The sequence below is a fragment of the Mustela erminea genome, chromosome 17 (assembly GCF_009829155.1).
Source record: "Mustela erminea isolate mMusErm1 chromosome 17, mMusErm1.Pri, whole genome shotgun sequence".
Classification (NCBI taxonomy): domain Eukaryota; kingdom Metazoa; phylum Chordata; class Mammalia; order Carnivora; family Mustelidae; genus Mustela; species Mustela erminea.
Window position 1 is genome coordinate 50695491 of NC_045630.1, and position 25439 is coordinate 50720929.

General features: G+C 35.7%; 1 protein-coding gene across 1 annotated transcript; it reads right to left on the reverse strand.

Annotated features, from left to right (window-relative positions):
- Positions 1-300: 300 nt before the first annotated feature.
- On the reverse strand, positions 301-24699 carry RGS21 (regulator of G protein signaling 21). The gene is made up of 4 exons (XM_032319039.1): positions 24689-24699; positions 19525-19601; positions 14555-14721; positions 301-504 (listed from the first exon to the last, which is right to left on the reverse strand). Exons 1-4 carry the CDS (start codon positions 24697-24699, stop codon positions 301-303), a joined length of 459 nt encoding a protein of 152 aa, XP_032174930.1.
- Positions 24700-25439: the final 740 nt, after the last annotated feature.

Consider the following 25439-nt stretch of genomic DNA (forward strand, 5'->3'; position numbering starts at 1 on the left):
CCACTTACGACTTAAGAGTGTATTACATTTCTATTAACTCCCTTGTACTCTCCTAGTAGGAGATTTCTAAGTACCTGATAAAATGAAAAATTCTAAACAAATGACTTAAAACCTAAAGCTTTATACATATATGTATATATATTCTGCTGGAGTGAAAAAATATTTTCTAAACCTTAAAAAAACTTGTTTTTATATATTTAAACAATTTTAGCCTTGAGTATGGTGATTAAAAGTTGATTTCTCCTGTCACTTGTTTTTCTCCAAATTGTAACCTGATTATTAGTTTATCATTTACCTTCTCTACAAAAAAGGGAACCATTTCTTATGATTTCCAACCTGTTTGCTATTTACCAGTTTCTTATAAATCTCTGACTTTAGAAATCGAGGAAAAGAATCCTTGGCCATAAGACTATAGATTAACTTCTGAGCCTCATCAAAACATCTGAGAGTTGGTTCTGCAATATTCTTTGAGATGAGGTCCCTGGTACTGAAGTCAATGTTGATCTGTGGAAATAAGTTTGCATATCATTATATTAGTTTACTCAAGGAATATGTCTTTTATACAGTTGGTAGATGCGCATATTATTTGAATTGCTTTTCTAAACACAAAGTTAATCTGATGCAAAACAGCAGAAAAAGTCATACTTCCCCCCCCCCCCGGAATGCAGAACACGTTTGGTATAATTATTTCTCTTTCTTTGTGTGATCTTTTCTTATTTTTAATGGGAGGACAGTAGAAAGGTGGTCATTTGGGGAAGGAGCCAATAGCAAACTAAGGCACATTGGTTGCAAAGAGACCAATCAGAGGCTAAAAACTAACCTGGGTGGCTCAGTTGGTTAAGTGTCTGCCTTCAGCTCAGGTCATGATCAAGTCCTCAGATCAAGTCCCACATCAGACTCCTTGCTTGGAAGGGAGATTGCTTCTTCCTCTCCCTCTGCCTCTCCCCTTGCTGGTTCTCACTTTCTCTATTTCTCTCTTGTGCAACCTCTCTCTCTCAAATAAATAAATAATGTCTTTAAAAAATCGGAGGGGGTTTGGGAGAAGGGGGTGGGATTATGAACATTGGGGAGGGTATGTGCTTTGGTGAGTGCTGTGAAGTGTGTAAACCTGGTGATTCACAGACCTGTACCCCTGGGGATAAAAATATATGTTTATAAAAAATAAAAAATTAAAAAAAAATCATTATTTTTCCTAGTTTGAGAGGGTTGGCATTGACAGAGAAGAGAAGTAAAGCCTTATTTTGAGATTATAAAACAATAACAAAGGCAAAAAATCAAGGTATTTCGTGATTTTAAATATATTTTCCCATAAATCCTTTTTTTCTAGTACTTTAAACCTAATACCAATAATATACTTTCCATAGGCAGAACAATTACTAGGATAGAGCAGGTTGGCTACTACCAACACGTTCCCATTCTCTATACTTCCCCTTGTGTTCCACACAACATTCTTTTTTGTATTTCTATACTTTTATTTCTATTTTCCATACAACATTCTTTTTTTGTATTTCTAATTTGTATTTCTTTTTGTTTGCCAAAATAACCCAAATAACATCCCCCTCTTCAATGACTCCCATGCCTTCCACAAAGTATACCTGTATATGCGTGTGTATGTGTGTGTGTGTGTGTGTGTGTATCCTTGTCCCCAAAAAACTATCATACATGAGTATCTTCTGCAAGGTCTAAGAGAGATCTATTACATTGGAACACACCATTCATCAGCAAATCTGTAAAATGCCCCAAACCCTTGGAAGATGCTTATTCAACTCCACACATATTCCAGGATATACTCTGCAAAGCAGAAAATTTCACATCCAGGGTGTCCAATTTAAATCAAAAATATTCATGAAGTGCAAAAGAGATTTGAATCTTAGAATTAAAAACTCAAGGAAGGCAGGTGCTCCCTCCATTTCATTCATCCTTCTATTTTCCGGCACTTAGCAGAGTATCTGCCACATACTAGGCAATCAATAAATATTTGTTGACTGGAATTAAAATGTCTCTTGGCAAAATGCGGAGATTGTAAAAATTCCATAATTTAGGGGTCCGGTGAAAGAAAGACTACAAATGACAATTTGTGCTTATTGAATTGAGGTTAAAAGAGGCAGACAGACCTATAATCAAACCTTTCCTCAGCTACTTACTTGCTATTCATATGAGTGAAGGACATTCTATAATTTCTTTTAATCTTTCATTTCCATGGTATGATAGGGAAGAGTAATAACCTTTATCTTAAAGTGTTTCAAGGACTAAATGAGATAAGTGATATCAAAATATTTTAATATTATTATTCCAGAAAGAAGAGAAGAAGAAAAAACTTTTAATTTGGAAAGAACCAGAAAGAGGTCACTATTTGTTCACAGATGTCTTCCTTCTTGAGGGATTTCAGCTGTTCAGCGATCCCACATTTGCACCTTTATTTCTCTGATCATCCTCTTACGTCCTCTCTGAAAATACCAGGCTAAACGCTACAACTCTCTGAAGGCCTCAAATCTGGAATCAATATCTCCTTCTTTATATAAGAAGATGGTGGAGGGCAGTGGAAAGACTTTGGGATAATTTTCTCATCTGTGCTCTAACACTTAGTACCCTGGTCACCCGGGTTGAGTTTTTAATATCTCCGAGCAATGCTCCCTCGTCATTAAGCTAGGTAGTTCCTGATGGAGTTTTTTTTATGAGAATTAAAATAAAGTGATCCTTACAATCATTGATTCCACAAATATTTATAGTTATTTATAGTTATTATGTACCAAATGCTTTCTATACTTGGGAAATGATAACCAACAACTAAATCAAATATTTATGGTTATTTGTGGTTATTATGTACCAAATGCTTTCTACACTTGGGAAATGATAACCAACAACTAAGTAAATAGCATTATTTTAGAAATAAACTTGAAGGATGAGAAGCCAGTCCTCTAAGAGTGTGGGGGGGAAAAAAAACATTTCTAGCAGAAAAAAACAACAAATGCCAAGTTTCTGATGCGAGAAACAATTGGTTATGTTCTGAAAAGGCACATGTCTGGACAGCTGGGGTAGAGGGTGTGAGAAAGAAAGTTCCTGTAATGAGATTTGCCTACAAGGCTTGTAGCACTTAAGTGCAGTATAAGGAGCGCTTATTTTTCTACTAGAAATAATAAGAAGACAACTGAACTATACCATTAATTACTAAAAGACATCATCTGCAATTTGCTTAACTTTGTATTCCCCGTAATAGTAAATATAGAAATTTATCTCACTGAAGCATTCACTCATTGCGGGGAGTTTTCATTCACAGGAGGGCTGGTGTGTGCCTGGTGCCTGGTGTGCCTGTTTTGGCTTCTTATTATTATTTTAATTAGAACTGAACACCTCCAATAACTCCACATTTCCTATTTAAAACGTTCAAAGCCTTGATTTTGGCATTCATGGCTTTTACAATGGAGTCCTAACTTCCCTTTTTTTTCTCCTTTATGTGTGCCCTGTATTTTTACCAAGCTAGACACCCCCCCTCAAATTCCTGGTATTTTCCCACCTATGAACATTTTTTCATACCATCCTACTCACCTGAAAGTCACTCCTCTTCACCAAGTCTTTCACAGTCTTTTATGCCCATGAGCCTACATTCAAGTAATATCTACCCTGTGAAGTTTACTTGTGGATTGCTTCCTTTGGGCCCGTCAAAGGACTTTGTGTTACTTAGATCATATTTACATTTTGTGCCTCCTTCTCTATGCCTTGTGCTATGTAAGGACTCCATAAATACAGACTGCATAAATAAAGTGAAAAAAATGTTTCTTTATTTGTTAAAAAAAATCACATTTAAATTTTAAAGGGAACTATTCCAACATATAATTAATATTATTTATTAAAATAGATGAAGCTTGTACTTCTGATTTATCTCTCTCATTTCTCTGACTTGTCTGTTCTCCTACCAAGGAACTGCCAACATCAGCTATGATAGCTGACTGATGAGCAGATACACTAATCCCAGGAGATAATTAATAGTCTTATGAGGCTGTGTCTTGGCAATTCAGCTTAATGTCAGTGACAAAACATGACACCCACATGTTTGTATAAATGTCATTATTTTTCTCCAAAGTTCTTCAAGCTTGAAATGTAGGAATCATCTCTGACACTTCTTATTTCTCTGATCTCTCTATTTTTTCCCCTCATTTCCCTTTTATTTTGTAATTTCACAATGGCTTTTTTCGTTCTCACTCTTTTTTTTTTTTTTAAGATTTTTATTTATTTATTTGAGAGTCAGTGAGAGAAAGCATGAGAGGCGAGAAGGTCAGAGGGAGAAGCAGACTCCCCATGGAGCTGGGAGCCTGATGTGGGACTCGATCCCGGGACTCCGGGACTGTGACCTGAGCCAAAGGCGGTTGCTTAACCAACTGAGCCACCCAGGTGCCCTCATTCTCACTCTTATTTCTCTTGTTTAGCCTTTTATAATGGAATCTCTTTCCCAAATTCTGTAATTTCTAGTTTTACCATGTCTTTTCCTTCTGTACATAATCCGAAGGAAAAAATATGCTTTCTGAAGGAAATGAGATAGTAAGCAGATCTTTGAATTATTATCACGAAGAGATAGATTAAGGAAGGAACTTGCACATGGGCAGGTAAACCAATAGGAACGCAGTGGATTTTGAGAACAGGAAAAGCAAGAACCTGGAAAGGAATGAAGGTACCAGATTATGTGGGACCTTATAGTTCTGTTAAGGAATTTTTACTTAACACTGGTTGCCCTGTGTTATAATGGCTGGGTGTGGATAAAAGGTAGAAAAATGAGGAGCACCTGGGTGGCTCAGTGGGTTAAGACTCTGCCTTCAGCTCAGGTCATGATCTCAGGGTCCTGGGATCGAGTCCCACATCTGGCTCTCTGCTCAGCAGGGAGCCTGCTTCCTCCTCTCTCTGTCTGCCTCTCTGCCTACTTGTGAACTCTGCCTGTCAAATAAATAAACAAAATCTTTAAAAAAAAATGTAAAAAAATGAGAAAACCTTACGAAAAGTTCAGGTGGGTAGTGATGGTGAATTTGGCTGTGAAAGGTCACAGGGAATGGTGGGAAGTGCATAGCTTTTAAAGATATCTAGAAAGTAGAATGGGTGAAACTTGTGATTGCATAGTGCTCTAGGATGAGGGACAAAATACTGAGGAATGGCTGGATTTTAGCAGTATTCTGAAGAATGAGATCACAAAAGAGCTGATGGGGTGGAAGTAGATCAAGGATGACTACCGATTATTTATCCAGAGCAAATAGAAGAACAGAGTTGCCATTAACTGAGATGGGGAGACTCAGGTAGAAGAACGTTTTGAACAGAAGATCAGGGCTCAGATTTGAATTTGTTAAGTTTGAGCTGCCCTTTTAAAAATACGGGCGCCTGGGTGGCTCAGTTGGTTATGTGTCTGCCTTGGCTCAGGTCATGAGCCCCGGCTCTGCAGGGAGCCTGCTTCTCCCCCCGCCCCAACCCTGCTCCACTCATGCGTGCTTTCTCTCGCAAATATATAAATAAAATAAAAATATATTTAAAAATATGGAACCAGACAAATTATTGGGGGAATGAATGTGAGCAGAAAATGAAAGGGATTGCCTTCCCTCATTATAGTTTCTGTTGGGTTATGAGTCAGAACAGTAAAAGAGATTGCTAAATACAGTCAGTAAGGAAGGAGGAAATCGAGTACTAGAAATCAACTGAAGACAGTATTTCAATTAACAGAGAGTGATCAATTTTGTTAAATGCCCCCTGAGAAGTCAATATAAGTGAGTATGAGAATTAAGTTATAGAAAGTGTCTTGTCTTTTCTTCTCGAATCCCTTGAAATTTCAGTGAACTGGGAAAATAGTGAAAATATTAGGTCTCAAATACAGAGATAGATAGATAGATAGATAGATAGATTGATTGATTTAAAAGAATCACTTCTGGGGGTGCCTGGGTGGCTCAGCCTCTGCCTTTGGCTCAGGTCATGATCCTGGGGTCCTGGGATCCAGCCCCGCATCAGCTCTCTGCTCCACGGGGAGCCTGCTTCCTCCTCTCTCTCTCTCTCTGCCTGCCTCTCTGCCTACTTGTGATCTCCATCTGTCAAATAAAGAAATAAAATCCTTAAAAAAAAAATCACTTCTGGGGGCATGCCTGTGAGCTGCATCTTCTACTTTGTTTAAATATCAGCTATAATTTTTGGTTGGGTTCTACCAGAAGATGCATGGATAAATTTTTATCTCAAAAAGTAAGGCAGGAGATGCTGCGCTTGGAGTAGACCAAAGGTAAGGTCCCCATCAGGAAGTGAACTTCTAAAGATGGAGCCTCTCCAGCTGGAGGATATTGAGGCATTCCTGAACTGCTCGGGAGCTAGGGGGAAGCTCCGACTATGCTGAGAGGGTCAAATTCTTAGGTCAAGAACCTGGGCTATGGGGTGCCTGGGTGGCTCAGTGGGTTAAATCCTCTGCCTTCAGCTCAGGTCATGATCCCAGGGCCCTGGGATCGAGCCCCACATCGGGCTTTCTCCTCAGCAGGGAGCCTGCTTCCCCTTCTTTCTCTGCCTGCCTCTCTGCCTACTTGTGATCTCTGTCTGTCAAATAAATAAATAAAATCTTAAAAAAAAAAAAAAGAGGCTGGGCTAAACAGTGTATCAGTTAATGAAATAAAGTTCACATTATTTACTAATATGATAGCTACTTGCATTTTGTTTGTATGGATACAGAGTTCGGTTTCAAGGACTCTGAGAAATATAATATTTCTTTTGCTTATTTTTTCAAAAGATTATGAATTATCTTAGATATCTGAGCCCGCTACACTGTCAGTCTCAGAAAAGTATTGTGATTCTTACTGAATCTCTGACAGCAGAGATGTCATCACAACCATTAGAGGCTTTTAAATTCTGTCACTTTTGAAAAGGCCTTGACATAGGTGACAATGAAAGCAATCCACTGCATTAAAATGACTACTTTGTGAATGATGTTTGGGGCAGTTGTTTAAAAACAGTTTTATTCTAAAGACCCAGAATCTGTTAATACTCATGGGATTTTGTTAACCCTCAGATATGGCAGCCAAAGTCCCCCTTATTATGCCAGCAGTTTTAAATCCTTTTAGTTTTCCACAAATCATTTTATCAGGAAGAATACATTTTAAAGGGTACCAGCTGGCTTTCCCGTGACCCTCTACTCCGCTTTCTCTATTTTTACATAATTTGAATGAAAATTTTCAATTGTGTTCTCGCATTCAAATTAGATAGTCTTTTCCTCATCTAGAAAGTCGAGTGGAGCAGGAGACTGTCGTTAAGCACAGAGAGTGTTCCTGCCTATGGAAAGCACCTTACTAAAACAGAGCAGGTGGCGTCTTAGACCTCATTCACAACAGAGCTTGAAATTACTGTTCAAATTAAAGCCGCCTCTAGTCATGTTTTTGGTTACATAGTTCTATTTAATCACCACAAACTCCTCTTGTATTACTTCATTTTTGACATTATTAAAGGAAAATGAATATCCTGAAATATATTCTCAAGGGTGGCTATTAAAGTTGAGAATAGCAGAGTTTGTAACACCTAGAAGGAATCCATCCCTGCACAGGACTTGATCCTTTTGTCCTTATCGGTTTTAGAGACACAAATCAGTGACACGTGTTGGGAGGTAGTATTAATGTCTCAAATCGGGCAAAGGAAGCAGAAGAAATGATAACACATGCAATCACATAAATTGATAAAAATAGATGGACATAATGTATATGGATAATGCATATGATTGCTAAAAATAGATGTACATAAGCAAAAGTTATCTGGATAGCTGAGAGGGAGTCCAATTGACTCGTTTCATTCACCAACCCAAACATGCTAATCTAAGACTAATTTCAGTAGCACAGAGACACATGGAAATTGGAAAAACATCTGAGTGTTTTCTTTTCAAGTTAAAATGTAGCAGCCTGTTTTTCAGAGGGCCAAAATGACACTGCAAATTATTTAGAAGAAGTACTCCTGCAACTCTTTCGCCTCTTCATGCCATAATGAATCTAAACTTGGTGGTTTAAGAAGTTTTATACAAATTAAAGAGAATATGAGAAGAGAAATAAAGCTTTTGATAGAAAAGAAGACAGATGCTGTGTGCCAAGATAATTTTATGCTTTTGCCTTTAGCATAAACATCAAGGTTCCCAGCTTTATTACAAACATTTAAAATAAATAGTAGATCTAGAGAATGGAATTTGGAACCTAAGAGCACGGGCTGTAGACCTCTCTTCTCATGATCTGTTGTATCATCATGACTGCGGACTCGTTATTTTCTCTCTAGGGCTCAGATCATTTTCACCTGTGCAATGGGGGTGATTATAATACCTCCCTAAGGTAGTGCCCATGATGATCAGATACAATAGTCCACATGAAAGCATCATGCAGAGATGTCACTTATAGTTTCTTTAGCTCTGTTTCCCCTTTGCTTCCTACCCCTCCTCCTTCTCATGCTTCTTGATTACCTCCTTTTTCTCCTCTTTCTCTCTCTTACATTTTCAGAGGCTTTTTAAGGTGAAATAAATAAGGAAGAAGAAATTATTGGCATCCAGGAGGTGATGTTCCTTCAGTCTGCTCTCTGACACAGACTGTGCTAGGCTTCCTTCACAACTGTTCTAGCCTTCTAGGCACTGCCTGGTGCTTTGACTTCCTCTTCGTCTTTCTTTCCTATCCTTCTCTCCCATTATGTCTAATTCCCTCTCTACCCCCATTTCTGGTCAAAGCTCATGTATTACTTCTTTTGAGATACATTTCCTCATCCCCCCTAGAAATTGATTTTCCTGTTGCATGCTATATATCACCTGTGTTCCTACCACAACTCTCATCAAAGATTATTGTTAATGATTTTTTAACTGGAGTCCTCCCCTCAAAATGGTTAGCTTTACCTAATCAGGGACTCTTGTCTTTTTTCTTATCTGCTCCAGTATGGTTGCTGGCATATACGAGACACTTCATGATCAGTGTACAAAAATTAGGAAATTAATAAAGAGGCAAACTCATTATATCTGGAGATGATCCTAGAGTTGGGGGACACTGTTGATAAGCAGCAACTTGTGGGGCCAGACAAAAACATCAACATGTTGGTGGAAGTGGCATTAAAAATGCTAAGAAAACATTCGAATCTAAGATGGAGAAGACAAAGTTGGCATGACAGTAATATCAAGACATGGTTCCAAATGCCTATTTTCATGGGCCTCTCTCTACCAATAATTCATATATCTATTTCCTTTCTTTGGGATTCTGTTTAAAGCTAACCTTATTTATAATAAAGACCTTATCTCAGTATCTTATCTCACTACTATTCAATCATTATATCCTTCGAGGTATAATGCAAAGAGTTCCCTCTGTAACTTTTTTTTTTCACTTAATCATTTGTTGCTTTGCTATTTTTCCCTAGTTCCATAAATTTCATTTTTTTAACCCAACTCGCTTCAAAGTTTCTTTGGAGCCAAACCGTAGTTTCAACCTATTTTATTTTCTTGCATTTCCTTATCAAGCTGCCTAGTTCACACAACATATTGCATTATCCTTCAGCGTTTTTTTAATCTGTTCTCCTGCCTAAACTGAGCTGCCCTTCCACGGAGATACTTCGTCTTATAAAGGGATGAACAGTAGACACAGAATGAGTATTTGCTGATGTGAAATAAAATATCAACAAATAACATTATACTGACTTAAAAAGAAAAGCAAAACACCAGACATAGATATTTTAAGAAGTCTCCTGCACCCATGAAGATACCTTCTCCCCTGTGACTATAGTTTCTTCTTTGTTTTATGAGTTGTGGTGTCTTCACATTTAATAAATACATTTTTATTTTTTTTTTTTAGAAGATTTTGTTTATTTGAGATAGAGAGAGAGTACACACACAGACTGTAGGGAGAGGCAAAAGGAGAGGGAGAAGCAGACTTCCTGCTGAGCAGGAGCCCAATAGCAGCAATGCCAGGCTCTATCCCAGGACCCCGGGATCATGACCTGAGAGGAAGGCAGGTGCTTAATGGAGTCAGCCACCCAGGTGTCCCATTTAATAAATACATTTAAGAATTAAATATTTCATACTGATATTCTTTGACTTAAAAAACTGCCAATGTATTTTCCTGGATTGGTGATAATATGCAGTTGAATTTATATAATTTTAAATATTACACTGTTGTCTGATTTGGGACATTTTCTACTATCTCAAAATGAAAACCAACATAAGCATAAACATTCTTCTCTCTAATCACATATTTTCCATCCTGAGTAATTTCTTTTTCAATAAAAAGAATGACACAAATATAAGATACATAAGTGAGATAAATATAACATGAATATTTAAAATCTGTCAGTGTTTTTAGTAATATGAAAATATTTCGGGGTGCCTGGGTGGCTCAGTGGGTTAAGCCTCTGCCTTCGGCTCAGGTCATGATCTCAGGGTCCTGGGATCGAGTCCCACATCTGGCTCTCTGCTCAGCAGGGAGCCTGCTTCCTCCTCTCTCTGCCTGCCTCTCTGCCTACTTGTGATCTCTGTCTGTCAAATAAATAAATAAAATTTTTAAAAAAAAGAAAATATTATTTAAAATATTTTGAAGAGTTCCATTCTCTTGAAACCAAGTAAAATTACTTTCTTAAAATTTCCAAATATTATGAAATGAGTGGTCCAAATTGAAGGATGAATACCTGAAAGTTTAAGAATTTCTTTTACACTTACAGGTTCTTATTGTGTACAAAGTAGAGGCACTTTAAAAAATAATTGCTTAAAAAAAAAATTGCTTGTCGGGATGCCTGAGTGGCTCACTCAGGTCATGATCCCAGGTTCTACATCAGGATCCTTGCTCAGCAGGGAGCCTGCTTCTTCCTTTGCCTCCCACTCCCTCTACCTGTGCTCTGTCTCTCTTCCTCTGATAAGTAAGTAAAATCTTTTTTAAAATTAAAAATATCGCTTGCCTAACAATTTTATCATCTTTAAATCACTTAGTTAAAATGTCTGGCTATATTTATACCTTTTTTTCCTCAGTATTTTCTTCTGAAATTGTCTAGGTATAGTCCATTCAACGAGTAGCTCTTTTTTATCTCAAACTAGTGATTTGCTAACATGTTTTTATAATGGTTGTTTTCAGGTTGAAACTATAGCCCTAATAGAGACTTGTTTAAAAAAAAGAAAGGGATTACATGATACAAACCATAGACATGTGATCTTACTCATCATTCTCATGTGTCCTGTGTGGTTGTTATGTGCTTGGTTTATAGGTGAATGAGTAGATGGGAAACTGAGGCTTAGAGAGAGAGAACAGCTCACCACAAGATTACAGGATTTTAATTTAGGTCTAGATAGCTCTCAACTTCCAGTCTTCCACTATATCACACTATTAGTGTAGAAACTAGAGAAAAGGTAACGCTGTAAGGGAGAGAGAGCATAAAGTCTAGTTATGATTATTATCATTTCTCGCCAAGACCTAAAATTTCAATTTTTGTTGTTTTGTTCAGTGTGCTGTCTTTGCCTGTTAGAACAGGAAAGGGAGAACCATTAGTACTGTCAATTTATAGACGGGGGTTGTTTAGTAAATTTATTATAATCTAATTATAAATTGTTTAATTGCATCAATTGAAAATTAAGTTACGCTAGCAATTTCATAGATGAGGAAATAGAGATGCAAGAAATTAAAGAGAAATTAAATAGGAGTTAATAGACATCTGCATAACATGATTTTGCCATTCTTCTTTACTGTAGGATTTTCTACCAAGAAGATCAGTTGTAATTTTTTTTTAAGGAATTTTAATTTTTTTTTAAAGATTTTATTTATTTATTTGACAGAGAGAGAGAGACAGCGAGAGAGGGAACACAAACAGGGGGAGTGGGAGAAGGAGAAGCAGGCTTCCCACTGAGCAGAGATTTCCATGCAGGGCTTGATCCCAGGACCCTGGGATCATGACCTGAGCTGAAGGCAGACACTTAATGACTGAGCCACCCAGGAGCCCCAGTTTTGATTCTTTATAAGAGTCACTTATATAACTATAATCAAATATGGAAAACTGGAGACTATTCTCATATAAATGTCACTCTTGAATTAATTTTTTTTTAATTAATTTTTTTACTGGTGAAAATCATGTTTTCCCACTTCTATATCAAATATATGAACTCGTCTTCATAAGTTTGCCTACTAGATAAATCTAAAATACTTCCCACCCTTTCTTTATCTTTACTACTGCCCATCCAACCTCACCCCCCCCCCCACTTTCCATTAGCCATATCAAAATGTTTGTAACTTTCAGGAAACACTAGGGAGCTTTGTACTTCCATGTGATTTCACTGTGCCCTGCATCTGAAATATTCTTTCTTCATTTACGTCTTGATATTACTCTTTTCATGACATACATTTTTCATGTGTGAGTCATCCAGAAAATGCATCCCTTAACTCTCCAGATTTAATCACTTTTCCAGTGTGCTAATAATGAACTTCAAATGTGGCTTTATTATTATATTATTATTATATTGTTTATTGTGTATTTGACTGGTTTTATTACGTCAGTCTCTCCTGCTTTGTGACTTCATTGTGGGGACGGGCACTCAGTTTAATGAGTCAACATACCCACAGTTTTATTATATTTAATATACAGCTGATGGACAGAGAAATACCTTGAAGACTGACATATAATATAAGAGGCAAATGCCCGTTAGTAATTTGGGAAGGTGAAATTTAGTAATCTGTTGAATTGGAAACAACTAATGGCAAATAATAGGAAAGATAATGACTATTTCAAATGTACATCTACACAGTTCTTTGTTTTCAGTGAATTTTGTCATATTTGATAATAACATTTTTAGATACTTCAAAGAGAAAATATAATTATTACTTGAAAAGCAGCCATAAATTTAATTATATTTTATTTGGTCAAATTAATTAGATGGACAAAGTATAAAAAGCCATAAAACTTTTATATGCTAAAATAATAACTGTGCTATTTATTTAAATTATTACCACATAAGTTTATTTTAGAAGAAAATATTAGGAAGATAAACAAAGCTATTTTGTCAAAATTGATAAATTATTATATATTGTAAGATTAATTGAGCTATATTATATATTGTAAGATTAATTGAGCTATAATTAAAAGACGACATTTCTTATTAGAAGACTTTTCATGCAAAATGTTTGAGAATATTATTCTAAAACAATCACTGTTAATTAGCTGAATTCATAGAGAAGAAAAAAAATCTGGCTTTCAAATCAATATCACAATAAATAGGATATCTTTAGAGCTGATTTCAAACCCTTTTAGGAAATGACACATTAATCAACTTGACAAATCTCATATACTATATTTTCAATTTTCCAGAATTATTTATTGATTCTTAGATGGTGACGGGGAAATGAATGTTGAAATAGCTTCACAGCAGTTAAAATTCTTCACTCTTCACCCGCCCCCGCCTCGTGAATTTAGAGCTATGCTTTAGTAGCTCATATGTCTGTAAAGTTATACTAGCCAATGTATGCCATAGTAATTAATGTCCAATTAAAACTTGAACTACTGATACAGCCACTTTATGTCCTAGATTTTCTGAAAGTGTTTTCATTTCACCTATTCTTTTTTTTGTCCCCATAAGTGTAATAACCTTTCTCACATCATGAATCCTAATTTTGGGTCAGAAAATATAATAACTATCCCCTAGGATAGGAGGAAATTGGTGTTTTTGCCTCTGTAGGAAAGAAGACTTGTACTAGTAGTTCATGTTCGGTACTAGTCATTCATGTAGCTTTCTGTTTAGTACTTATGCATTAAAATGCCGTGCTTATATGATATATTCAGTGAGGAACTGAAATCATTTAAATTATAAATCACTTAAACTTTAAATATTAAAGGGTATATGAGGATGATCATGGTTTGGTTCTGGAAATAAAATCAAATATAAATGAGGTGTTACATACATTGAACACTTTTTGTGGGGGGAGTTATTACCAGTCATTCCAGGTTTCTCTCTAAGACCCTTTCTACTTTCCTTATCTTAAAGCAGCACAGGTGGGTCCTGAAACATTGCTTCATACCTTTGGCTAATTTTTACTATCAAAGAAATAAAGGTAAGCAAATGCTTCTTTTGGAAAGTAAGATATTACCTGCCATAAAGTGGACATCCAAAATACTAAAAATGAAGAGTTCATGTGGTTCGGTAACAGTCCTATTTTCCCTCACATATTATTCTAAATTTTTATATAACTTATTCTCTTCTAGAATTCTATTCCATTTTGATTTATAAAAGGGAAAACGAAAGTGAACTTGAAATGCAAGAACACATTGAAGTAACATTTCTATAGGGTAAACTTGAGAGTGATTTAACCTGAGATAATGAACACAATTTTTCAGGAATCTGTATGTTGTGCTAAGGAAACAAAAATATTGGTCATATCTGGCACATAGTAGGTGTTGAAAAATACTTGCTGAATCAGTAAAAGATAGGATCATTTTAAAGGCACTTCTTCTGGAGTTTACGACATTTCTACTTGAATACATAGTGACAATTTGTTTCCCTTTAGATGGATTAAGTCTTATAATTGGGAGCAGATTTGGTAGCAGGTGAGTAGTCACTATCCTGGAGTATTTTCCTCACCTCTTTAGGGGCATCAGCTTCAATGAATTCAGAATAGATCATCTTGGCTTTAGAAGCAATTTTTTCTGCACTTTCTGTTTTTTTGAAGTCTTCACAGGCAAGCCAGAACTCAACATTTTCTTCACTAAACTCTGATTTTAGAAATGTTCGAAAAGCATCCAAACCAGCTATAAAATATAAAAGGAAAACTTTTGTATATCAGGCAGTGCAGTATACATAATCAACAGGAATACATTGTATAATATGAGCATTTACTGAGTGTTCAGTGGCAAATATTTATCATCCCTCTCTATATAGTGGTATGTTTTTGTTTTTAAGTTTAGAAACCTTATTTCGGATCAATAATCATAAATATAAAATATTCTCTTTTAAAATATTTTTAAAGTATTTTATTTATTTATTTGACAGAGAGATCACAAGTAGGCAGAGAGGCAGGCAGAGAGAGAGGAGGAAGCAGGCTCCCTGCCAAGCAGAGAGCCTGATGGGGGGCTCGATCCCAGAACCCTGGGACCATGACCTGAGCTGAAGGCAGAGGCTTAACCCACTGAGCCATCTGGGTGCCCCATAAATATAAAATATTCTTGTCTCTATTTCTCCAGTTAGCTCCATTAACAAAGAAAAACTGTACTTTTTCTTTCTAGATCTTAAATATCAAGAAGTTGTGTCTAGAGGAAAGTCTTGATGATGGTAACTTCATGGGAAATCCATGGGCTTAGCGTCCTATACCCAATGAACTAAGCCCAAAACAAGTAATGATGTTATACTGACTTCAGAGTAAGAATAGCTTTGCTGCTGTGAGTTGGTGAGGAAACAATTTGATGCTCAAGAGTTAGATTATGTGCATTTGGGCTCAAAGCAAAGATGGGAGGACTGACATTTTGTTAATCTTGAGTGAATACATCGGCAAATTCAAATCTCCAGACCAAGAAAGTAACCAGCAAAATACTTGGTGTGACTATTTCTCCCCTCTATGTGGTGATACGCAATTTTAAGTCAATAAAGCAAGTGAATGAGCTTTTCTCCAGCGTTGCCTTAAGTAAAACACTGTTGTCGCCCATTCTCCCTTATACTACTTTCTCTAACTTAGCCTGTGCATTGTATTGTTCTCCTGCTCCCAGGTATTCTGAGCATGCATTTCTCCAGAAACTTTAGACCACTTATTTGCCTTAATTAGTATATGTAATTTCCTTTAAATTTAATAACAACCGGTAGTGCTTGCAGCCTCTGATTCCCTTAGGTCCCATTTCTCCCCATTATTTGACTTTCAGCCAAATTTACATGGGTATTATTCCTATCTGAGATTAATATTGTTCCTTTCTTTACCTTCCTCATCAAAATGTGCCCTGAAATATTCTTTAGAATATCTAGAGCTGGGGCGCCTGGGTGACTCCGTGAGTTAAAGCCTCTGCCTTCAGCTTGGGTCATGATCTCAGGGTCATGGGATCGAGCCCCTCATCGGGCTCTCTGCTCAGCGAGGAGCTTGCTTCTCCTCTCTCTCTGCCTGCCTCTCTGCCTCCTTGTGATCTCTGTCTGTCAAATAAATAAATAAAATCTTTAAAAAATATATCTAGAGCTCACTGAAGAAGGTAATTCTTGCTAAATCAGTTAGGGATGAGTAGGTTGGCTAACTGAATTTAAATAAGAAAAGAAAATCAAACCAACAAAAATGGAACAAAAAAAATTTGGTTATCTAATTATTTTTCTAACACAAAAAGTATTGGGGAGAATTGAGAGTGAGAAAAATATATGAGTCTTCGCTTGACTAATGAAAATTTAAGCTTAACATCAGGAATTTTTAAAATAGTGTAATTTTGAGGGGTTTGGTAGCACAAGTATTGACTGTCACATGCAATAAATATATATATTTTTAAAAAAGGATTGTGCCTCTACTTAGATAGCAGGTTAGAAAGGTCATTATTACATCTCCACAATTGAATGGACTAAGGTAGTACCTTGAGTTCGTATCATTTGGTTTCACAGATTGCACCTGTCTGAGGTGAGTATCTGTTTATAAATCAGACTGTGGATCTCTCTGAGGAGGAAAATATACATCAGTGCTTTTGCCTTGGGAAGGATTTGCCTTCCAAAACACTGGAGACTCTCTTCCACCTGCCATTTGCTCAAAGCAGCTCTTCCCTGACTGCATACGCAGAGTTCTGATCCCTTCTTGTTCCAAAGTAGGGGTGACTAAGCTTGTGGAGAATCAGGGGAAAGGGAAAATAAACTTGTGGAAAATAAAATTTTAAGAGAAAGTTTATGGAAAAGGGGCCAAAGTCAGCTATTTGCAGTTTATTGCAGGTGGGAAGCAAAGTGATTTTAGTAAGAGAAAATAGAAAAGGCTTCAGGGAGCCAGATAAAAGCATCTAAAAACACTGGGAAATTAAAAATAGATTTAATATATTTTTTTATTATTTGAAATAGAGTTGAAATAACAAGTCATTACCAAAGGTTATCAGGTACCAATTAAAATTCTCAGTAGAAATATTGGAGAGTGTGGATGACGTTAATATGTGAACACTATAAAAAATTCAATTAACTACACATTTATTGCATTTAAAAATACATCCAAGAAGCTTCTGTGACACAAATTTAGGTTATAAAAATCCTCTTAATAACATTCAGTTAAAATTTCCATGAGTTTTGTCTGAACGATGATGAATTTGAGGGTTCAAAACAGAACTTATGCTGAAATCTATTTTATAGAGAGGACAAACTACACTTTAATGGTATTGAAAGAATGTTGTAGATTCCTGTCTGACAGTATTTTACATGTGTGTCGTTAAGGCATGTGAGGCCTCCTCCCAATGAGGATTATCTAAATGTATCCCCGAGTGATGAGAAATTAGAGATCAAGAAACTTACTATTTTCTCACATTCAGCAATTTTAATGAAAGACTACTTGGAGATAATAACTATTGTCCTCTCCTATCACTCAGTTTGGGACACAATGAAATAGAATCAACAGCTAAAATGAGCTAGTTATCTCGGTGTTGAACACACTATTTTATTGAACTATACTTCTATTCTCTATATACAATATGAATGATCACAAGATGTCATGGGACTTTGGAATAATATGTTACATGCAATTAAAATGATGGTCTCTGAGGGCACTCTCTGCAGAATGGAATGGCTACTGGTTAGGCTTAACCGGGGCTGACAAACGGATTAAGCCCTAGGTGTTGAAACTTACATGAGAGCTGAGGCACAGTACCTACAGGACATATCCCCAAGTTGACGAGAAACATATTTGGTGAGTTATTTAGCTGTTCAAAAAATTTCCAAGCTATTTTTCTGGTGTTGTAAAAAGCAAAAAAACAAACATCTACTCAAATGAAACTAGGACTCTTCTACTTTATGTGGGCATGAAATAGAAAAGCTCAGGAGATATGCAGATGAGACCATTTGTCTTCAGCTCAACATCTTCCATGCCTCTGTTCTGTGGCGCTGTCCCCTAGAGCTTCCCTACTCCCCTACCACCTGCAGGTTTCTGGTAAACCTGATCTGTCCCACTCATTATACACTTAAGTAAAAAAGAAACATGCCTTTCTAAACTTACAAAAATGCAATTTCATATCTTTGATGCCTTAGTATATGTCCTTAGTTGAATTCTAGGAGTCATGTGGATTATTTTATGTCTATGTGTTAGGAATTAATCATTTAAGAATTATAAAAACAAAATAGTTTTGTCTAATTCAATTTAATTTTGCATGTGAATAAACAACTATGAAGAATTCACCCAACTTTATTACGTTTTAAACTTTTCTAATATTCTGATATTTACTTTGTAAATTTGAAGTAGAAATTCCATTTGATTAGTATCAATGATTTTAATTATTAAACATTCTTTAATACATGGCTCTGCAGAGCCATTTTTTTCCTGTATGAGAGACAACTGAGATAAAACTGCTGCAAAACAGAATTACCTATAACAGAAACAGAAGTTCCAAATGACTACTTTGAATTAAATTTTGGGGTTATTATTTATTGAAAATCAGCTTACCTTATTGAGTCAATATGAAATGATATAAATACATATCCACACATGTACATATTAATACATTTAAATATGTTTTTGTTTTCACTAAAAATTATAATTTCAGTTGAAATAAATACTTAAAAACTGTTCTTAGCCTCAAGACATGAAAAAAACAAGTGATTTATTTAAATTTTCAACTTTTTTTAAAAGATCTTATTTATTTATTTGACAGACAGAGATCACAAGTAGGCAGAGAGGCAGACAGAGAGAGAGAGAGGAGGAAGCAGGCTCCCCGCTGAGCAGAAAGCCCAGTGCAGGGCTGGATCCCAGGACCCGGGATCATGACCCAAGCTGAAGGCAGAGGCTTTAACCCACTGAGCCACCCAGGCGCCCCTAAATTTTCAATTTTTTAATAGTTTGTATGTTTCTTTCAGCTTGTAACAAGAATAGTCTCTCTCTCTCTCTCTCTCTCTCTCTCTATATATATATATATATATATATTCATGTCTCAGGCTAAAAACATTTATCTCAACTGCAATTCTAATTTTTAGTGGAAAAAAAAGTTTAAATGTATTAATATGTACATGTGTGTATATGTATATGTATTTATATTACTTAATATTGGCTCAGAAGGTAATTTGATTTTCATTATATATATAATGATAATATATATATAATGATATATATATACACACATATATATGTACATATATATATAATGATAATGAGTCTAAGAAAATGACAGATTTCTTACTTCCTATTTGGGATTTTCATTTTGTGTCAATGTTTGAAGTTTCTATAATCATGTCTTATTTTAGGTTCTACCTAATGCCACTTAGGTTTAGGACCTATATTCCACCTAGATTTGTGTGACTGTTGGGACTCTTATGCTTCAAATATTGATGAAATTCATATTTTATAATGACTACAACTTTCAGAATTTAAAGACTTACTTTTAATCATTTTATTTTTTAGCTTCATCAGATCTTACCTTGGTTGGTTAAAAGTGTGTCCATATTTTCAGACCACGCCATTGTTTCTGCTGTTTGTGACCTGTAGAAACAACATCTACCCTTGACAATAGCATTGTGATCTTTTTCTTCCATAACCTATAGTAATATTTGAGTTATATGTATTTGTTGAATGACATAATTTAAAAGAGCTTTGCGCCATTAATCAAACTGCAAAAGGTCAACAAAAATTGTATAATGTTTTCCACAGTGGACAGCAATAGCAACATAGAGTGGGATATAATTCAGCATCCGCAATTATTTATTAATCTAGCTTACAATTTATTAATATTTGCAAATTCTTACATCTTAATAAAAGCATAGGAGAGAGATTGATCGTGGTTCTAAGAAGTATAGTGAATTTCTTCTCAACTGTAAATATATTGATTGTTAATTTATGTGGCATTACTCTGGTCTATTCCCCAAAACTTATCATGATAATAATAGTGATAAATGAACTATTTTCTAAGTTTTCACAGTATATAAAATTATCCATGTTATAATTAAGTATTTCAAAAAAGTTTTTGAAGTGTTTCAATTAAGGATTACTAATATGTGATGATCTTAAAAGTGTTTATTTATAGTGTTCTGAGAAACCTTTGCCCCACTTCGAGACAGGCTTTATTTTTCCTTAGACTGGTATGCCTCCAGTTCTGGAATGATTTATTTAAATCTAGCAATCTGTCAGGACAGAGTAATATCTTTTCCAAAGCAGTCAAAAAAATTTATAGACTTAAGTCTTCTGAAGAAGGTATACTTTTGGGGATGTGATGTAGAAATGGTAAATCAGGTTTAAGATATAAACTTCCTGAGATACGAGTACATCATGCATTATTTGCCTTAATAAACTAAGATCCTGATGAGATAAGCTCCCATCCATAGAAAGCATCTGCTACCCAGAAAAAAAAAAAAAAAAACACTAAGATTACATAGCTGTGATGTGCAAATGACTTACTTATTATGGAAAGGGATGAGCTAATTGAAAGTTTTTATTAAAATGATTGATGATAAAATAGAGACAGTGTCATATTGAGTCATTCTTATAAAACTCAATCTTTGCATATCAAGGTGACTGATCTTAAATATGCTATGTGAAGCAATATCCATACTTTTATATTGTGTTACTTCTTGTAATTTGCTGCCATTTTTATTATTTGTGTTGGGGTTTGTTGTGCTCCCTTCTGCTGTTGCAGATGTGATTGTGTTTTCAGATAATAACAGGTGTCCTTATAGAGAACACATAGAGGAAGATGTGTGACTGGAGATGCATTTTACTACTTTCCATTATTTACATTTCCTGTTGAAACTTTCTTCCCTGATGGTGGGCAGCTGATACTCCTTTCTCCCTTGATTTGCTAAATCTTAGCACACAAGATTTTCCATGAAACCATTTTTAAATAGTAGTTTTTTCATTCTAATGGACATTTAAATAATTTAGATTGTTCAATTCCTATTTTCATTAATGGAGAAGGGGACCCAAACCTAGATTTAAATTTACATTGAAGAGCTTTTGTGCACTATAAAACCTGTTATACTAATAAGCTTATGCTATATTTCATGATTCAAATACTAGGTCTTGTAAGGAGTCCTATTGAATACTGCTAAAATTATCATATGGTCACTTAAAATACACATGTTTAAAAATGTCTCTATTTGAAGAGTACTTTAACAGAGTACTCAGATTGCGAACTACTTAGTATGAGTGAAATATATGTTAACGAACAGGGTACTGAGGAGTGTTGAGCCCAAGCCTGGCCTCACTGTACAACAATTCTGAGCGAGGAACAGCCACCAGAAAAAGCACATAGAAAACCAAACAAAAATAAAAAACCCTGAGAAACAATGTAGACAGAAAGGATTCGGAGATGAACATACACTTCCTTATTGTGTAAGATCTCTGATGATAGGAATAAATACTGTTATTTTGTGGAGGCTGAGAAAATTAAGGCCATCCCACCTCAAGTTTAGCTGATGTGGGAAACAGAGACAGAAGAAAATCATTAAAATTCCTTACCTACTGACAAGCCCTTGAAACAGACAGAGTGGCTCTCCCCTGGGGACTTAACTGTCCTCACCTTGAGATTTTGCTAAGGACAATCCTAGCCTGACCGACACCCTACCCCGACAGGTCTGACCAGGATCCTGTAAGTCTACTTTAACAATTCCTTTATCTCTAAACCTCCAAGATAGTGTCGAGAATCATTCCCAAGTATATGGCCCACTGATAGACATCTAAAGGGTCTCACGAGAAGATTTTTATTATTGGTAATAAATAACCTTTCTCCCAACAATAGCTAGCCCCTCAAGGTCCTGGAGACCTTGCTTCCAAAAGTCCTTGGAGACTTACATCATCCATAATCCCCTTGTCCTCACCCACCGCAGAGTCCACCCCTACTCTGCCTTTAAAAACTCTGACTGTAATCTGGTTCACGGTCCAAATCCCTACTCCGTTGTGTTGGGTATACTTGGGCCCAAGATTAAGCATGTCACCTCAGGGTCCAAGTCCCTACTCCTCTGTATGGGGTATACTTGGGCCCATGCTTAAGCTTGTCAAATAAACCCTCGTGTGATCGCATCGGTGCTTGGCTCCTTGGTGGTCTCTCGGACGCAAAAACTCAGGCATAATAATTTTCCACTACCAAGAACAGTATGTCTGGTCCAAAAACATTGTGGAACATATATAATCAAATAATGAATGAATGACTGAAGTATTAAAACCTTCAATGGAAGCAGAATAATGGCTTTCAAGATGGTGGTAGGTGACCATGCTAAGGTTATTGAACGTGAGAACTGAATTGCATTAGCTTCAAAGGGTGTAATTAATGGTGGAAGGAAGAGGAGGCAGGATGTGAAATTATCATGGGGGAGCGACAGACCATGGACCTCTCTCTCACCCCTGGGGGAGGTGAAATTAGGGGAAATGGACAACATCCATTCTGGAAGGTATCAAGGCAAGTCATGTCATTCAGGGAGAGCCAGAATTTGCTTACACCAAAAGCAAAAGGAATATTCAGGGAAGTCCTTATCAGATGTAAAGGAGTCTTTTAGGAATGGAGACATTTAAATGAACTGTAGCTATTTTTGTGAGTTTCATTAATATAGGAAAACCTTAAAACACAAGAAGTAAACAAAATGTGGGAAATAATGTAAAACCCAGCACAAAAGAAGAATGTCAATGTTTTGAATTAGAGAGATATATTAGAATATTATTTTCTATAGCTAGAGATTATTAGAATAGAATTAGAGATACTTGGATGTTCTAGTATTTCTTAAGGCCCCCAAGATGTTCCATTATCATGAAAGAAAAATTAGCCCCTCAGCTCTCTGAAGAAATACCCCTGCTGGTGTGTGATAAATCCTGGGGTGCTCTCAATTCACTATTTTCTAACCAATTTCAAGTTTGACTTGAAAGGTTCGATTTTGATGACCTGATATGATGGAAGGGCCGGTGGGAATGCAGTATTCACTTTTCTGGAGCTAGTCAAGATGCAACTATTTAAAAGAATAAGTTCTTAATTAGCTGTTCAAATTTTTAAGTTCTGGGTTGATTTTATATTTATAATTCTGTGGGAGAATAAATTATTGTTATATATGAATAAGAGAAATAATATTTTTCCTAGCATCAGAATGTTCAACAATGCATTAAATGTTCATAGTCTATACCACACTGTGTTAGGCAGGTCATGTACTTTATCTTATTTAATCTTGCAAATGACAGTCTGTTTTAATCCTACATCACCAGTGAATAAGGAGTCTCAGAGATGCTAATGACTGGTGCAGTATCTTGCATGTACTAATGGGCAGTTAGAATTCAAACACAGTTGTGTCTCCTTATAACCTAAACTCTTCTTACAATTCTTCCTAGAATGAATGAGTCAATACGCATATGCTCATACTTTGCTCATGTTTTGGAATATTGATAATAAATACTTCAAAAATGCTTTTCCTGTAATAGAGTTTACTGAATTTCACACAAATAATATTTCCTGTAAATAATAGCTAAGTTGCAGTAATCGAGTACTTAGTAGAAAGTTTTCAGAAGATAGATTCTGAAATCTCATTGTCAAATGAAAATGAAATATCAAATGAAAATAGGACAGTTCTCATGTTAGATGTGAGTGAGAAATATGTCTTATGTTTTAAAAAATGCAACTGTATACATGTTAAGAAAGAAACTATTGAATTCAAATTGGGGGAAAAAAAGAAGGTGGCTGACTTGGCTAAATTTTACTTGATACATGGTCCCTAAAGTAAGTGGATAATGCACCACTCTATCATTTCTTTTTCTCTCTTTCTTACTTTGATTTTGGTTGTAACTCGAACAGAGCTTTTGTCTGACTCTTCTCATTTGTGCGTGTGCATTTCCTGTATAATTGTGATGCATAATCAGAGTAACTTCATATGTGTATGATTTGCCATGAAAATTCACCATGTATCTGGAGCCAAAATTGCACTTAGTGTTTCATGGGGTTTTGGCTGATTTCCTTTCTGTTTCCTTCATTAAGCGAGTGCCATCAAGGCCAGCAGTCCCCATATTATGTGTCCGGAGAAGAGCCAGGCCAGATGGGAACTGCGTGAAAGCTACCAGTTATCTTGCTAATTGTGCCAGCTAGAACCAGTTGTATTGCATCAAAAAATGTGGAATCCAACAACTTAGCTCTTCACACTCAATTAGCAGTGTGCTGGAGAATGGGAAATTCAAGCAAGGAGCCCATGTGCTCCAGGAAGTGACAGCTGCTAACTTACCCCGCATTTAATATCTGTTTTCAAATTTCTTAATAAATATTGTAATAATGAATAATTTTTGCAAGGATCATACATATCTTTTGTCACAAACTCCAACATTTAATAATTTTGGAAAGCTTCAGAAAAAAAAAAAAGCTTACTGTTTTTTCTCCCCTGCATAACCTTCCTTTATCTTAGCAAATATGAAACAATTAACTGCAAAAGCAAGTCATGAATTGTTGACATATTTTAGAAAAGAAGAAGAAATCAATAGAGAAAGGGGAAAAATAAATCAGCAAGAAAGACAACAATTAGCATATTTATCATAAATGAAGGAAATAAAACATCAAGACTAATGAAGGCTCAAATGTTTCATTTGTACATCTTCCGAGATAAAAATAGCTTTAAACAGCAACTCACTTCACTGGCATTTTTCGTTCCACTGTCTGACTGTCACAGGTGATGCCGAATTTCTTTTTCTGACTGATCTTCAAGCTGAAGGTAATGTGACAGCAGGAACATTACAATTAGTATGCAAATACCTCTCCCCTGGGTTACAAATTGGCATTCTTTAAATCATGCTATGCTCAGCTTTTTTCGTTTTGTTGTTAACTTTTCACTGGTCAAAACACTTAAACTTCTAAGTAACAAATAACTCTTTGAATAAATGTGACATTTCTAGGAGTCTGTGGCATAGCTGAAATAAATTCCATTTGAAAGTTTGGTTTCTAAAGTTCATATACATCCATTCACCAGACAACTACTGTTCACATGAGGTGAAATCAACTCAGAAAGAGACGTATATAAAATTTAATATTCACCTTTAGGTCTTTCTTCTGTCTAAAAGATCATTTTTTCCCCTTTGTTCTTTGCAGAAAGTCCAAGGAAAAATCTACTTTTAATACACTTATCTTCAACAATTATGTGTGTCTAAGTATTTTTACAATTTTACTCATGGACTAAAACGTTCTAGTACAAGGCATTATATTTTTTCAAAATGTATGTATTTTTTATAGCTTAATAGCACACATTTATTTCTTTTAACCACGAATCTCATGGCATGTTCTGCCAGTTTTTCTTAATGCAATGCTGATGTTGAAGGTAATAATGCTTGAATATATTTTTAAAATAAAGTCCATATATTGGTATTTTTATTTGTAGTCAAAGTGTT

Coding starts and splice junctions, on each gene's coding strand:
- RGS21 (XM_032319039.1), bottom strand. Junction 14,722..19,524: donor CACACTTTTAACCAACCAAG/GTAAGATCTGAT, acceptor TATATTTTATAG/CTGGTTTGGATGCTTTTCGA. Junction 505..14,554: donor AAGCTGATGCCCCTAAAGAG/GTGAGGAAAATA, acceptor TTATTTCCACAG/ATCAACATTGACTTCAGTAC.